This window comes from Sebastes fasciatus, chromosome 17 (genome assembly GCF_043250625.1).
Source record: "Sebastes fasciatus isolate fSebFas1 chromosome 17, fSebFas1.pri, whole genome shotgun sequence".
NCBI lineage: Eukaryota > Metazoa > Chordata > Actinopteri > Perciformes > Sebastidae > Sebastes > Sebastes fasciatus.
In genome coordinates this window covers 31,626,263-31,639,370 of record NC_133811.1, presented here as the reverse complement: position 1 = coordinate 31,639,370, position 13,108 = coordinate 31,626,263, and the positions used below count along the sequence as shown (strand labels likewise).

At 42.4% G+C, this 13,108-nt stretch overlaps 1 protein-coding gene across 3 annotated transcripts; it reads right to left on the bottom strand.

Moving 5' to 3' along the window:
• On the bottom strand, positions 1–13,108 carry LOC141754246 (uncharacterized). 3 transcript variants are annotated; one of them, XM_074613180.1, is made up of 10 exons: positions 12,894–13,108; positions 12,052–12,367; positions 9,447–9,540; positions 8,571–8,684; positions 8,059–8,115; positions 6,826–6,963; positions 4,939–4,986; positions 4,618–4,731; positions 3,136–3,243; positions 1–1,961 (listed from the first exon to the last, which is right to left on the bottom strand). In XM_074613180.1, the coding sequence occupies exons 3-10, from the start codon at positions 9,534–9,536 to the stop codon at positions 1,875–1,877; spliced, it is 756 nt and encodes a 251-aa protein (XP_074469281.1). In that variant the 5' UTR covers positions 9,537–9,540; positions 12,052–12,367; positions 12,894–13,108; the 3' UTR covers positions 1–1,874. The 3 variants fall into 3 exon arrangements, with proteins under 3 accessions (XP_074469281.1, XP_074469280.1, XP_074469282.1); XM_074613179.1 differs by having other exon boundaries at positions 9,447–9,543; positions 12,894–13,107; XM_074613181.1 differs by lacking the exon at positions 4,939–4,986 and having other exon boundaries at positions 9,447–9,543; positions 12,894–13,107.

The following is a 13,108-nucleotide window of genomic DNA, read 5'->3' as shown; positions in this document are numbered from 1 at the left end:
TTGCATTATGCCACAAACAAGTGACAAGGGTGGGAAGGTTTATTGGCATTATGGGACATGTAGGATACATGTAGTGTTTTTTGGAGCTTGATTCATACTCGGGACTAAAAGTCTGAATATTTCACCCTCTGCTGTCTCTCAGCTTTAACACTGCAGTCCTCCTTTAAGTTTGAATTAAGATAACAGATAACAGATAACCAACAATGAATGATTGATAGTAGACAGTAGATGCTGTAATACTCTTTCATTAATGAATGCTGGGTTGGCATCAGGAAGACCCGTTTTAAAAAGCATGAACTCAATAAAAGGTTTTATATAACCAGATAACAACAACAACACAATCTTATTTCAACAGTCAAATATGGCGGATTCAAAAGAGGTTTAAGATCTTTGAAAAACAAAATGTTACATATTGAATCTGCTTTTACTGTAATTTAAAACAAGATGTGCACATGGCTATTAGTGAAGTGAATATATCTTACTACAGTGGTTCTCAAACTTTCTACACCACGTACCACCTCAGAAAATATTTGACTCTCCGAGTACAACCATTATGACCGGGGGGGGGGGGCTGGGACATTATTCTTCCTGGGGGGCCGCATGAGAAACCCAGATTGTTGCCGGGGGCCAAACAAATTCTGTCAGACGTAACCTCTATTTTATCACTACATTCATTTATAGAAAACAAACTACGCACTTATTGTTCAGCATTTATTCTACTGAGCATCACTCCAACAGCAGATTATTAATAAAATGACATTATATGCAGGAGTTGTTGAACCGTACAGGACTGACTGTTTTGGGTAGTAATGTTTCCATTAACACAACTTAACAAAACAAACATCTCCTTCAAACAACTGGATTTATTCAAGTTTCTCACCAAAAACTACATTTTACCAGATTACATTCGAACACATCATGATAACGTTGTAATTTACCTTCACTTAATAGTCCTTTTTCCTGAGCCTGAGCAGAATTTAAACGCCTCATAACAATAACTCAATGGCACCCCCGTTAACGTTGGTATCTCCGGTATTCATTCAGTCAGGATTGAGCTGCTAACGGCTGCTAACAGCTAACGTTACTAACTCTCCTCCTGCTGATTTCAACACAGGTTTGTTGTTCTCAGTGTCTCTTTATCAGGTAGAAACAGGATGCAACCCCTCAGGTTTAGTAGCTCCATGCTGCTGAGAGCTTTATTATCTCTTCACCGTGTCTCCGGTCCCAAACTAACTGAAACATGATGCAGCGTGCGTCTGTGTTATTGTGCAGCATAACTGTGGGAAAGCATCAATAAGAAGAATCGATAGTCAGAGATTCCTCCGCGTACCACTACAGAGAGCACGCGGACCACCGGTGGTACGTGGACCAGAGTTTGAGAACCACCGTCCTACTACATAATCTTAAAGGTGACCCCTCGCTGTTCAAGCTCTGTTATTCTTATTTCTCTCTACTTATTTTAGTTATCTTATTATTTGAAGAATATATCAGCATTACTAGTGACACAGATCCATATCATAACCACAACATCCTGTATTGTAGGTGCAGCAGTGATGCTACTGGTTCTGTGTTCATGTCATGCCAGAAGTGAAAGGACACAGTGACAACTTGTTGGGACACTCACATTTATCTTTTGACTTATTGTGTTTTATTACCGTGGACCACCATCAGCACATTTGTTGTCACTGTGATACACGAGTCATTCAAGCTAAATGGGAAATGAATGAAATCCTAATTCTAGTGAACACTGGGGGGCGGGGAGGAATAGTTCTTCCCAGTTCACATCCATATTTACACTCTGACTGACATGACATGACACCACAGGGAGCAGTGTGTGTGTGTGTTGAGTTCAGGTTCTCTGGGGGGGTCACAGCTTATATCGGCTCCACCTGGGGTTCAGTGGGCGGGGTGGAGATTTCCTCCACCTGATCCGAGTCGGGTTCAGTCACAACTACGGCCACCTGTTGACACACAGAGAGAGAGAGAGCAGCGAAATGTGAACACCAGTCACAGAAATTGAACGGTAATTTAAGGGTGTGGTCACAAAATGTTATTAACCGTTAACCGACAAGATTTGTGCCTCGTACCAGCTGCAGGAGCACAACAGATATTCATCCCCAGTTCACCGTCCGGGAGCATTAACTTAGCAGCTACGATGCTGCGTTCACTGTCTCCAGTTCACCGTCCGGGAGCGTTAACTTAGCAGCTACGATGCTGCGTTCACTGTCTTCAGTTCACCGCCCGGGAGCGTTAACTTAGCAGCTACGATGCTGCGTTCACTGTCTTCAGTTCACCGCCCGGGAGCGTTAACTTAGCAGCTACGATGCTGCGTTCACTGTCTCCAGTTCACCGTCCGGGAGCGTTAACTTAGCAGCTACGATGCTGCGTTCACTGTCTTCAGTTCACCGCCCGGGAGTGTTAACTTAGCAGCTACGATGCTGCGTTCACTGTCTTCAGTTCACCGCCCGGGAGCGTTAACTTAGCAGCTACGATGCTGCGTTCACTGTCTCCAGTTCACCGCCCGGGAGCGTTAACTTAGCAGCTACGATGCTGCGTTCAGTGTCTCCAGTTCACCGTCCGGGAGCGTTAACTTAGCAGCTGCGATGCTGCGTTCACTGTCTCCAGTTCACCGTCCGGGAGCGTTAACTTAGCAGCTACGATGCTGCGTTCAGTGTCTCCAGTTCACCGTCCGGGAGCGTTAACTTAGCAGCTACGATGCTGCGTTCAGTGTCTCCAGTTCACCGTCCGGGAGCGTTAACTTAGCAGCTGCGATGCTGCGTTCACTGTCTCCAGTTCACCGTCCGGGAGCGTTAATTTAGCAGCTACGATGCTGCGTTCACTGTCTCCAGTTCACCGTCTTCATGCTCGCCGCCGCCGTACTTAGTCTGCGTAACTTTAGCGAGTTTCCAACAGACTGTGTGTGTGTTGGTGGTGAGTGTGAGGTTGTTGGTGGCGTTCTAGCTGTGAATGTAGGTGTAGCAGTGTGTGTTCAGTTTATTTGTCGTGAATAAATGCTACGGAACTACAACTATAACTACTATATATATATATATATATATATATATATATATATATATATGTACACTGTACACCTGCAAAAAAATAGGACCCTAACAAAGACTGTGTTTGTGGTACCTGAAACGGCTCGGCTGCAGCCGGAGCAACCTGCACAGCTGGAATAGCCTGCACAGCTGGAACAGGTGGGGGGCGCGTCTGTGGATAGACAGGTCTCTGGCTGGAAGCCTGCAGGACACACACACACACACACACACACACACACACACACATTTAACATCTGTTATGTTTGGTAAGTAGTTGCTTCATCTTCACCTTCTGCCAAACTACAGTATCTGACAGCACTGACACTACATTTATATTTAAAGGTATATAGCAGCATTGTTGCTGTAAAGATATGGAGGAGTAACTGTCATGGAGAGTGGAGCCAAATGCTGGAGATCACAACAGGATCAGACAACAGGAACTTGGAGAAATCATTTTAATTACATCTCCAATGCAGGCAGAACAGAAACTGTCGTGACAAAATCCAGGATCCAACAAAGACTGAACAGAACACCAGGACTTAAATACAAAGTGATCTGACGAGAGGATGAAGTGCCGGTGGAGAGATGGGCGGAGGAGCTCAGGTGAGGGACATGAGGTGATTAGGCCGAGGAACGAGCTAACGAGGCTGATTCAGAGCAGGTGTGCAGATCGTCAAAGGAGGGAAAGCCAGTACAGGAACACAGGAGGAAGAACAGAAAACAACTACAAAGAGTCTGAAGGCATCTGGATACAGCGCCATACTGTTACAGTAATGTCTACCAGATGGTACGTGTCCATCGGAGCGTTTTTTTTCGCGATGGGACGCGCCACTTTGCAGCATCGGACGCTTGGTGGGCTGCCACTAGACACAACACACTCAGCTCCTGATTGAACGAACGCTTTCCCTCCGTTGGCTGCTGCTCTCAGCTTTCAAACCAGAAACAACATGGAGGCTCGTTTGGAAACTTTCTTCTCTTATTTCACGAATATAGTTCACTGAGATGTTTCTGACAACATTTGAGGCGAGAAATAATCCATGTTGCTGAATCTGTCTTTATTTTAGATCAACATTTATTTTAAAAGATTCTAGAGAGTTTGGAGAGGCGGCGAGTCGCGTCGGACGCCCGTGATTTGCATAAAGTAGACTAGACCTCAACTTTATGCAAATTAAGGGAGCGGCTGTCGTGACGCTCCGTTTCTCGAATCGTGCCGCCACGCTACCAGAATGCATTGCTGCACGGCTGCTCACATAAACAATGAATGGGAAGCGTGGAAAGCACGGAGCCTGTGGACTGTGGCTTTTAGTGCATGTGAGTGCATGTGAGCGTGCCCCACGAACGTAACCCCTAACCCAATAAGTAATATTATTATTATTAGGAATAAATCTGCCTCCTGTGAGCTGTGCGTTGCTGACTAGGGTCGGCCTACGCTATCGTATCTTAACATCGGTCATAATGGTGGATCTTGGAGAGCCTATTTTCTGAGGTGGTAGGTGATGTAAAAGGTTTGAGAACCACTGATCTAATGATCTTTAGCCCTGCGTTATTTGGGTACATTTCTTTAATCAAAGCTCACCTGGGTTCCACCAGCAGCGAGGACGCTGAGTCCAAACAGCATCGCGGTGATGCAGATCAACAGCTCCAGCACCAGGAAGATCACCAGCGTCCCCAAGATCCCGTCAATCAGCAGCTGGCCAGAGAAACCCAAGAGATGAGAAGACAGACAGGGAGAGGACGTACGTTGAAACAAAAGTGTTTCTCGCTGTGACTCTGATGATTCCATGAAGAAATAGAAGTGTAAAGTGTTTAAAGACATGTCTGTCTTCTACATGCACTCTCCCAGACAACATGACCTATCGGACCAAAGTATGAGTTGTAACAGTAGTCAGTCACTTACTTTACACTTTTGCTCGATCAGCCCGGTGCATTTCCTGAAACAATGTTGCTGCAGTGGACAAAGAAACATGGAGTCTGCTTTTTCACAACATGTAGTGTCAAACTTTGAATTCATGTACTAATAATGAAGGGATCAGTGATGCTCTGTGGATGCTACGCAGCCTGCCTCCTCTACTCTACTGCATGAAAACAAAACCTCCATGTGGGGCTTGACTGATTTAGGATTATTAAATATGTTTTTATATTTCCTCCTATACATCTATAATGTGCCATATAAGGTGCCAGAGTCCATAAAAAAAAGTTCAAAATAGAGATTGTTTATCAAAACGAGAATAAAGTCATAACTTAACAAGAAAAAAAGTCGTAATATTACGAGAATAAAGTAATTTCCTGCTACAGAAAAGAGGCAGTTTCCCCATCAGGTCCGTTTGGTTCTTTCTTCGGAATAAACGCAGTTTCTTGCGTAAAATTACTACTTTATAATATCCTGACTTTATTCTCATAATACTACGACTTTCTTTCTCGTCATGTTATGATTTTATTCTCGAAATATCAGATTTATTTTGTTCCCCTCAATGTGGCCCTAATACTCGTAATACACGTCGTATTTATTAAATGGGTATGTATTTTTATTTATTTTTGAAATGGTGATTTTTTAGAAAATAACAAATCAATCATTCAAATCATTGCAATTAAAGGCACATCACATGACACCATTATTAACTGGCCATTGATAACAAATTTATTACAAAAGCAAACATTAGTACAATTACATTTTGAAAATAAATCCTTTTGTGCGTGGCTGAACGTTACGTTCTGATGTCACAAAGGTTTCCACAGCTGAATATGTCAGGGCTGTTTTGGCACAAACATTATGCAAAAGTATTGAAAAGGAAGTAACGCAGCAACCCACGTTTTGTATTAATAACATTTTATTAGCGATGTTTTTTTGAAAGGAATCAATTCCAGATGAGTAGCTTGCTATTGAGGTATCGATCCACCCATCACTACTTTCTATAACGTTACTTTTGACAAAGATGTCTAGTAGTTCGGGGAGAACCTGTTCTCAGCTGCCGTGCTGAAACAAGTAACGTTAGCTAATGATGTTCGTGGGCTAAGACACGTGGCGTTATTTTGAAATATAACGTTAGTTAACCCCAGACGCCGGATTTGTCTCCACCAAAACGTCCTTCAAGTTTACAGAGGGGACATTTGAGGGGATTAGGGGTGCTATTGGACACTTTAACAAAATCTGGGACTGCACCTTTAAAACAATAATAATAATAAGGAGTCAGGTGGAAACAGTAACGTGTTATACTGAATCACTTCAAAAAAATACAAAGAGGTTCATGACAAAATGTAGAAACTATCACCTCGTCACAGTGATGATGTGACGGCAGCTCGGACGACCGTAGACACCTCTGGACTGTAAATGTATTCATCATGTTTACACAGTGACTGCTGTAACCATGGAAACGTGTTTCTAGGTTGAGATGTGTGACAGTATAACCTAAAGAGGGTTTCTTTTGTTCGGGAATATATTTCTGTCTTGCAAACATTGTTTCAGTCTTGCACCAGGCAAGACTCACATCTTCCAAAGATAAATAATGCAGAGAGCGACGCTGACCACAGGCTACAATTACAATTACAATATTCATCTAAGTCCATCTTGGAGATGTAATTCAGTCGTGTGCTGTGGATGTTTCTCCTAATCAGGCTGACTTGACAACATGTTTAGTTAGAGTAGTAGATTTAGTAGTAGTAGATTTGCCACAGATTGTTTTATAATGATTAAAAGCTTCAATGTACTGAATGTCATGTGAATGTCATGTGAATGTCATGTGAATGTCATGCTCTGGCTTCTGTGTGTAGGTCTTAAAGACAATACCACGGCATGTAGCTCCAGTCTGCGGCAGTGTTCACAGTGGTAGGAGTCCTGGCGGTAGGGCAGGTGTTGGGACATCAGACCCAGGGCAGCAGTGGCAAACGCAGCGCTGATGAGGTGCAGCACCAGAACACATTTCACCTGCAAATGATAACCCAAGTGCTCATGTATACCATAAGGTAACTACGCAAAGATTACGCAAAACCTACAACCGAGCGTAGAAAAACACGCTGCTGCATCACGCCTACATGCACTACTCTGCATCACGCCTACATGCACTACTCTGCATCACGCCTACATGCACTACTCTACAAACTACCTCTACAACAAGAGGTGGTTTTGAGTACTTTGCCAGGTGTTTATATTTCTGTCTGGACAGATTTTGTCAATGCGATAGACGCACCCATAGACATATATACAGTACATAGACGCCGCATTGGAAGCTTCAGTCTGTAACGGCGATACGTCAACGTGGGCGCCATCTTGGACAGGGCAAGACTGGCCTGTAACTCCATACAAGTGAACGGGGGGTGCTGCTGTTTTTCTGGATAAAAAGCACTATAACGTCTACATTTCTCAACCGATTTCAACGATTTGATATTATATTGAAGGGTATATGATCTACAAGGAGCAGAAAAATAAAGTTTTGTCTCCAGTTACTTAGAATCTGGATAGTTGAGCTATAGTCGCTGCTAGACGCTCAGGAGATGAGCGTGTACCGTCGGCTGACACGAACTGAATTACTGACCTGATAGAAAATAATAAAAACTCACGTTTATCAAGTATGGCTTATTTCCCTTGTTTAAGGTTAAAACTTGTAGAGACGTCCCTGTATAATACAATATAATATAATACAATATAATATAATAAAATAAAATAAAATAAAATAAAATAAAATAAAATATAATATAATAAAAACATATATAATAAAATAAACCTAAATAAAATAAAATATAATATAATATAATATAATATAATGTAAAATGAAATGTCTTCCTCCGTTTTAGTGATCATGCTTTCAGTCTATAGGCTACCGCTAATGTTTGAAATATGAACTGTTCTATAATCTTACAGATGAACACTTCTGTCATTGATTGTGCCGACTACATTTCTGTGAAAGCTCATCATATCATTAAGTAACATGCTGTAGCTGCTGAACAGCGAGTTGATGATCATTTTATTGTGTGGCATCGGTGTAATATTTTCGGGTCAGTGATTGTGTATTATTGTACTCACCCAGAACAGAGTCGGTTTCCTCCCACTGTGGACCAACACTGAACCAGACAAGGTCACCTGTTGGGTTACAATACAACTTACTGAAGCCTAGTTCACCACTACACGACTTCAGCTCTGATTTCTGACTGATTTTGGAGTTCCCCAACAAAAAGCCCCATCCAAACATAACTCATAACAGATCTACGTAGGGGAGTGAAGACGTAACAGGAAACAGAAACAGGCTGTTTTGTGAACATGTGTGCCAACGACAACCTCGATGACCACGACTACGCCCGAGTCACTTCTCCTGTGTGTTTTCGGGACAAAACGTAGTTTGGATTCCTCATCGGGGATTCAATTACAAGTCGAACAGTGTGAACAGTACAGAGATCTGATGACTCTGAAGTCGTGTAAGGTGAACTACGCTTTAGACACGGCATCTGGAGGAAATGTTACTTAGATTTTAATATGAAATATTCAAATCAATAAGTTATATATTCATGAATTGTTCCCTTCAGTGGTCTCTAACTGACCTCTATGACAACAACCAGGATGAGGGCCACATCTCCCGTGAAGTGGACCTCGTGGATCTGCAGCACGGAGGCACTGAGACAGAAGATCAGAGCCCCGATGACGATCTGGATCGCCTGAGAGGGTTAAAGAGCAGGTAGACCAGGTGATCAGCAGGTGGAGTCCAACAGATTCATTCAGAATATGGAAAATAGTCAGACATTCAGAGCTCTCTTTTTTCTGTATTGGATTCCTGAAACACATGAGCTTATAATTATAGTATGTTATATATCAGCGGTCAGCAACCTGCGTCTCTTCAGCTCCTCTCCAGAGGCTCCCTGTGGATTTATATTAATGGAAATGAATAACTGTTTTTTGTTTACATTTTCATTTTTATGTATCATTGTTGTAGGTCTATGGTACGACGGTACGACGGAGTATTAGGGCCACATCGAGGAAAAAAAATACATCTAATACTATAAAATAGTAATTTAACGTGTTATTTTCTTTTTTCTCGTTATATTATGACTTTATTCTGTTAATCTCAGATGTTTTTTGTGGCCCTAATACTCCGTAGTACATTGTCTCTTTGGCCCTCACTGCATTAGACTTATATACTATATACTTAGACTATAAACTGTGTTTCCTTCATCACAATGATCACATGTTTTACGGCTCCTGACAGATTATTATTTTTTGTGCCTAAAATGTCTCTTTAGATAGTAAAGGTTGCTGACCCCTGATATATACAAAGGCAGCTGTTACTTTGTGTGTATATATGTGAGTTTGTATTATTGATTGACGGGGCATATACAGTATATATATACATTATATATATATATAATGTATATATATATTGTATACGGTCTGGTTTACAGACTCTCAATGCTCCGGCTCACCCCCAGAGTCTTGGGCTCCATCTTGAGGTGGGACTGCAGCTGGCCCGGGGACAGCGTCCCCGGTGCAGGCGTCGGGTCTTTCTCATCCATCCTGCTGCTGATGGACAAACCAACAGTAAGTAGAGAAGGATTCAGTCAAAGAAAAAGAGTCAAAGAATGGAGAGGAAACTCAGAAAACATGTAATAAAGAATTGTCTGGAGAAGTTTCATGGTGATATATACAGTATGTAGTTAGAATGTTTTATCCTCTTCATCTGGGCTGTCTCCACTTAAAGCTGCAGTAGGCAGAATGTTTTTGGCATCATTGGGCAAACATCCCATAATAACCTTTCAGCATATTGTAATTCAAGTGTTGTGAGAGAGAACTAGACTTCTGCTCCTCCTCATGGCTCTGTTTTCAGGCTTTAGAACATCTAGCCTGTGACGGGAGACTTTGACCAATCACAGGACATTCAGAGAGAGAGAGAGAGAGCGTTCCTATTACTAACAAACTGAAGCCATTTGTGTGACTAAAGATCATGACTGCTTTAGCAATAATAAAAAAACTTCCGGCTTAAAGATGTAATCCACCGCTGGAAGGATGTTCTTCTCATTAAACTAGGCTGTCTATGCAGTAGAAAAAGGCACTACGGTGCTACGTGACCAGAGAAAACAAAGACAATTGGCTGTGGAATTCACTTTCACTCAAAAATTAGAAAACCTACAATACCCAGAATGCACTGGGCCTGCTGTAGTTAAGGCCGGGACACAATGGGGAATGTTGTCATGTTAAAGCTGCAGTGGATAGAAATGGATCAAATATGAATAAAAAAAGTTATTTTTATAAAATTACATTTTACATTTAATCTTTAAAGCACCAGGTAGATTGGAGCAAATATGATTTACAAAAGTTATTTTTATAAAACGGTCGCTATATCGTGACAGTAGTACATGAGACAGGTAACCTGGAAAAAAATCATCTTCCTCTGTGTCCTCTGGTGCTCCTAACGGTATCTGCAAGATTTCACAGACCGGAGGAAAACAAGCAGTCAGAGCTGATCTGAGGTCTGCTGTCCAGCTGCCGTCTACGAGAGCCGGCTGTCAATCACTCTGAACTCTGATCAAACGGTCAAACTAGGCAGCGCTGATCAAATATGAATCAATATTCTGTTACGTTAATGCCTATTTCTCTCCTCACATGTTCTCACAATCATCTCGCAGTGCACGGTTTAGCTGGAAGATGAGATAGTTTGCTCCGGCTGGTGGGCAGTGTTTCCTCAGCTGATCTCAGCATGGCTGCCGGGTCACAAACTTTCTCATTTTCCAGCTAAATGTGCACTACAAGATGATTCTGAGAACATCTGAGGAGAGAAATAGATATTAACGTAACAGAATATTGATTGACAGCAGCTGCTCAGAGGCGGCAAGGCTCCAGCTCTGCTCTGATTGGTTGTTTTCCTTCCGGTCTGTGATATCCTGCAGATGCCGTTGGGAGCACCGGAGGACACCGGAGGACAACGGAGGACACCGAGGAACATGATTACCCATCTTATGCACTACTTTTATAAAAATAACTTTGTTTTAATCATATTTGCTCCAACCTGCCTACTCCATCTCTAAAGGTCAGGAGAGGTCGTTACCGTCTAGACACGACCGAGGGTGTTTTCCTCCCGTAACAATTCTGTTTCCTGTTCCTGTTTGTGATCTAATAGAGGAGGGGGGGGGGGGGGGGGGGATGACAAGCTATATTCTGTCTATTTAGAAAAAAAGTTCTTCCCACTTTGAACATTCACACCATTTCACTGGATGCCCAGACGTCCCAGCAGCACTTAAACGCAGCATGTATTTGGGGATATGCTGTCTGCATCATGGAGGGATGGATGAAGGATAGATAGATAGATAGATAGATAGAGAGATAGATAGATAGATAGAGATAGAGAGATAGAGAGATAGAGAGATAGATAGAGAGATAGAGAGATAGAGAGATAGATAGAGAGATAGATAGATAGATAGATAGATAGATAGATAGAGAGATAGATAGAGAGATAGAGAGATAGAGAGATAGATGGAAATAGTCTCAAAACACAATGTAATCTGGTCCGTGCGCGCACACAGGAAGCTTTTCAAAAATGCACATAAAATTTTAATATTTATATTAATTAATAATTTATATTTTTGGACCATTTTGAGACTCCCTCCATAGAGGACAGAGGACAGAGGACAGAGGACAGTCTGCAGCAGCGTCCCAACACAGGTCGGGCCGTTCCGTGCAGGACTCCTGGATACATATATACATATATGTATATATATATATACATATATGTATATATATATATACATATATGTATATATGTATATATATATATATACATATATGTATATATATATATATACATATATACATATATGTATATATGTATATATACATATATACATATATGTATGTATACATTTTTTTTTGTTGACAAAACGTCCCTCAGAACTGTGTCCATACTAACTCTTGTGATGTCACATGAAAAGGTGACGTTTAATTCGCGTCCTCGGCGCTGAAGACAATGACAGCTCGTCCTCCTGTCCCGCAGGTTTCCTGTCCTAGTTTGTCCTTGCGGGGACTAGATGACCTTACCTCGGAGGTGTTCCAGCAGCTCGCCGGTCTCTTCGTCTCTGCTGTGGCCGGTGGAGGTGTCCTGCAGCCGGCTGGAGCTGTCAGTGTGGTGGTGGTGCTGGAGCTCTGCAGGCTGCAGCAGGTTGGAGCTGTAGCTGTCAGTGTGGTGCTGCTGGTGGTGTTCTGCAGCAGGGTGTGTTCAGGAGCCGGATTTCACTGCAGTGTTCTGATGCTGCGACTCTGCTGTTGCCGATGCAGTATGCATGCACTCTGCTGATGCAGTTCACATGCACGACTGCAGACAGGAGAGAGACGGGCTGAGCTCCTGTTACTGCTCCTATGAAATAAGAAGTGTAACACAGCTAACACTAGATTATGTTGAAATAATGCTTTTATTAATAATAGAGATGTGAGAGGACACACCGGCCCTATGAAGATATTTTGGGCCCCTGATCCACTGAAGACACACACACACACACACACACACACACCTTACACCAGGGATGAGTTCTGAAGTGTGTGTGTGTGTGTGTGTGTGTGTGTGTCCAGCTTTGGATGACGTAATACAGAGCTTCCTACAGAGTTTAGTGAGAGTTTGGTGGGGAGACTCAGACCCTCTCCGAGAAAAAATAGTACATTTTGAAGTTAAATGCATCAATCTGGTGCACTTTGAGAGCAAAATGAAGAGGCTAGATCTATGAAGAACTAGAATGTCACTCGGAGAGCGCAGACCTCTGCCCCCCCTCTCCGTGCAGCTTGACCCATCATCCAGCTGTGTTTTAGTTTATGATGAGATCAGCTGTACGTAGAGGAGCATCGTAGAACACTTCATTCAAACTGGACAGAAACAAAATAAAACTCACCTAAACCGTCGTCTTTCCAACAATCACCAAGTGAGCTTTGGTCCAACTCAACTGTGATTTCACAATTTAATGTGAAAACACAGTCATCAGTTACACTGCGCATGTCTTAAAGCCTGTGGTGTTCATGCACAGGCTGAGTGGAGTTATTAAAAACAATTCCTGAAACCGGATCATGGTCCGGATCGCCACCAAAATCTAATGGATTGTTCATTGTG

What these genes read in the sequence shown, in the direction of transcription:
- LOC141754246 (XM_074613180.1), bottom strand. Translation starts at nt 9,536, where the DNA reads ATGGATGAGAAAGACCCGACGCCTGCACCGGGGACGCTGTCCCCGGGC. An exon ending in TCGCTGCTGGTGGAACCCAG is followed by an intron (nt 3,244 to 4,617) that starts GTGAGCTTTGAT and finishes TGTGTCCTGCAG; the next exon opens with GCTTCCAGCCAGAGACCTGT. An exon ending in CTGCAGCCGAGCCGTTTCAG is followed by an intron (nt 1,962 to 3,135) that starts GTACCACAAACA and finishes GTGTGTCAACAG; the next exon opens with GTGGCCGTAGTTGTGACTGA.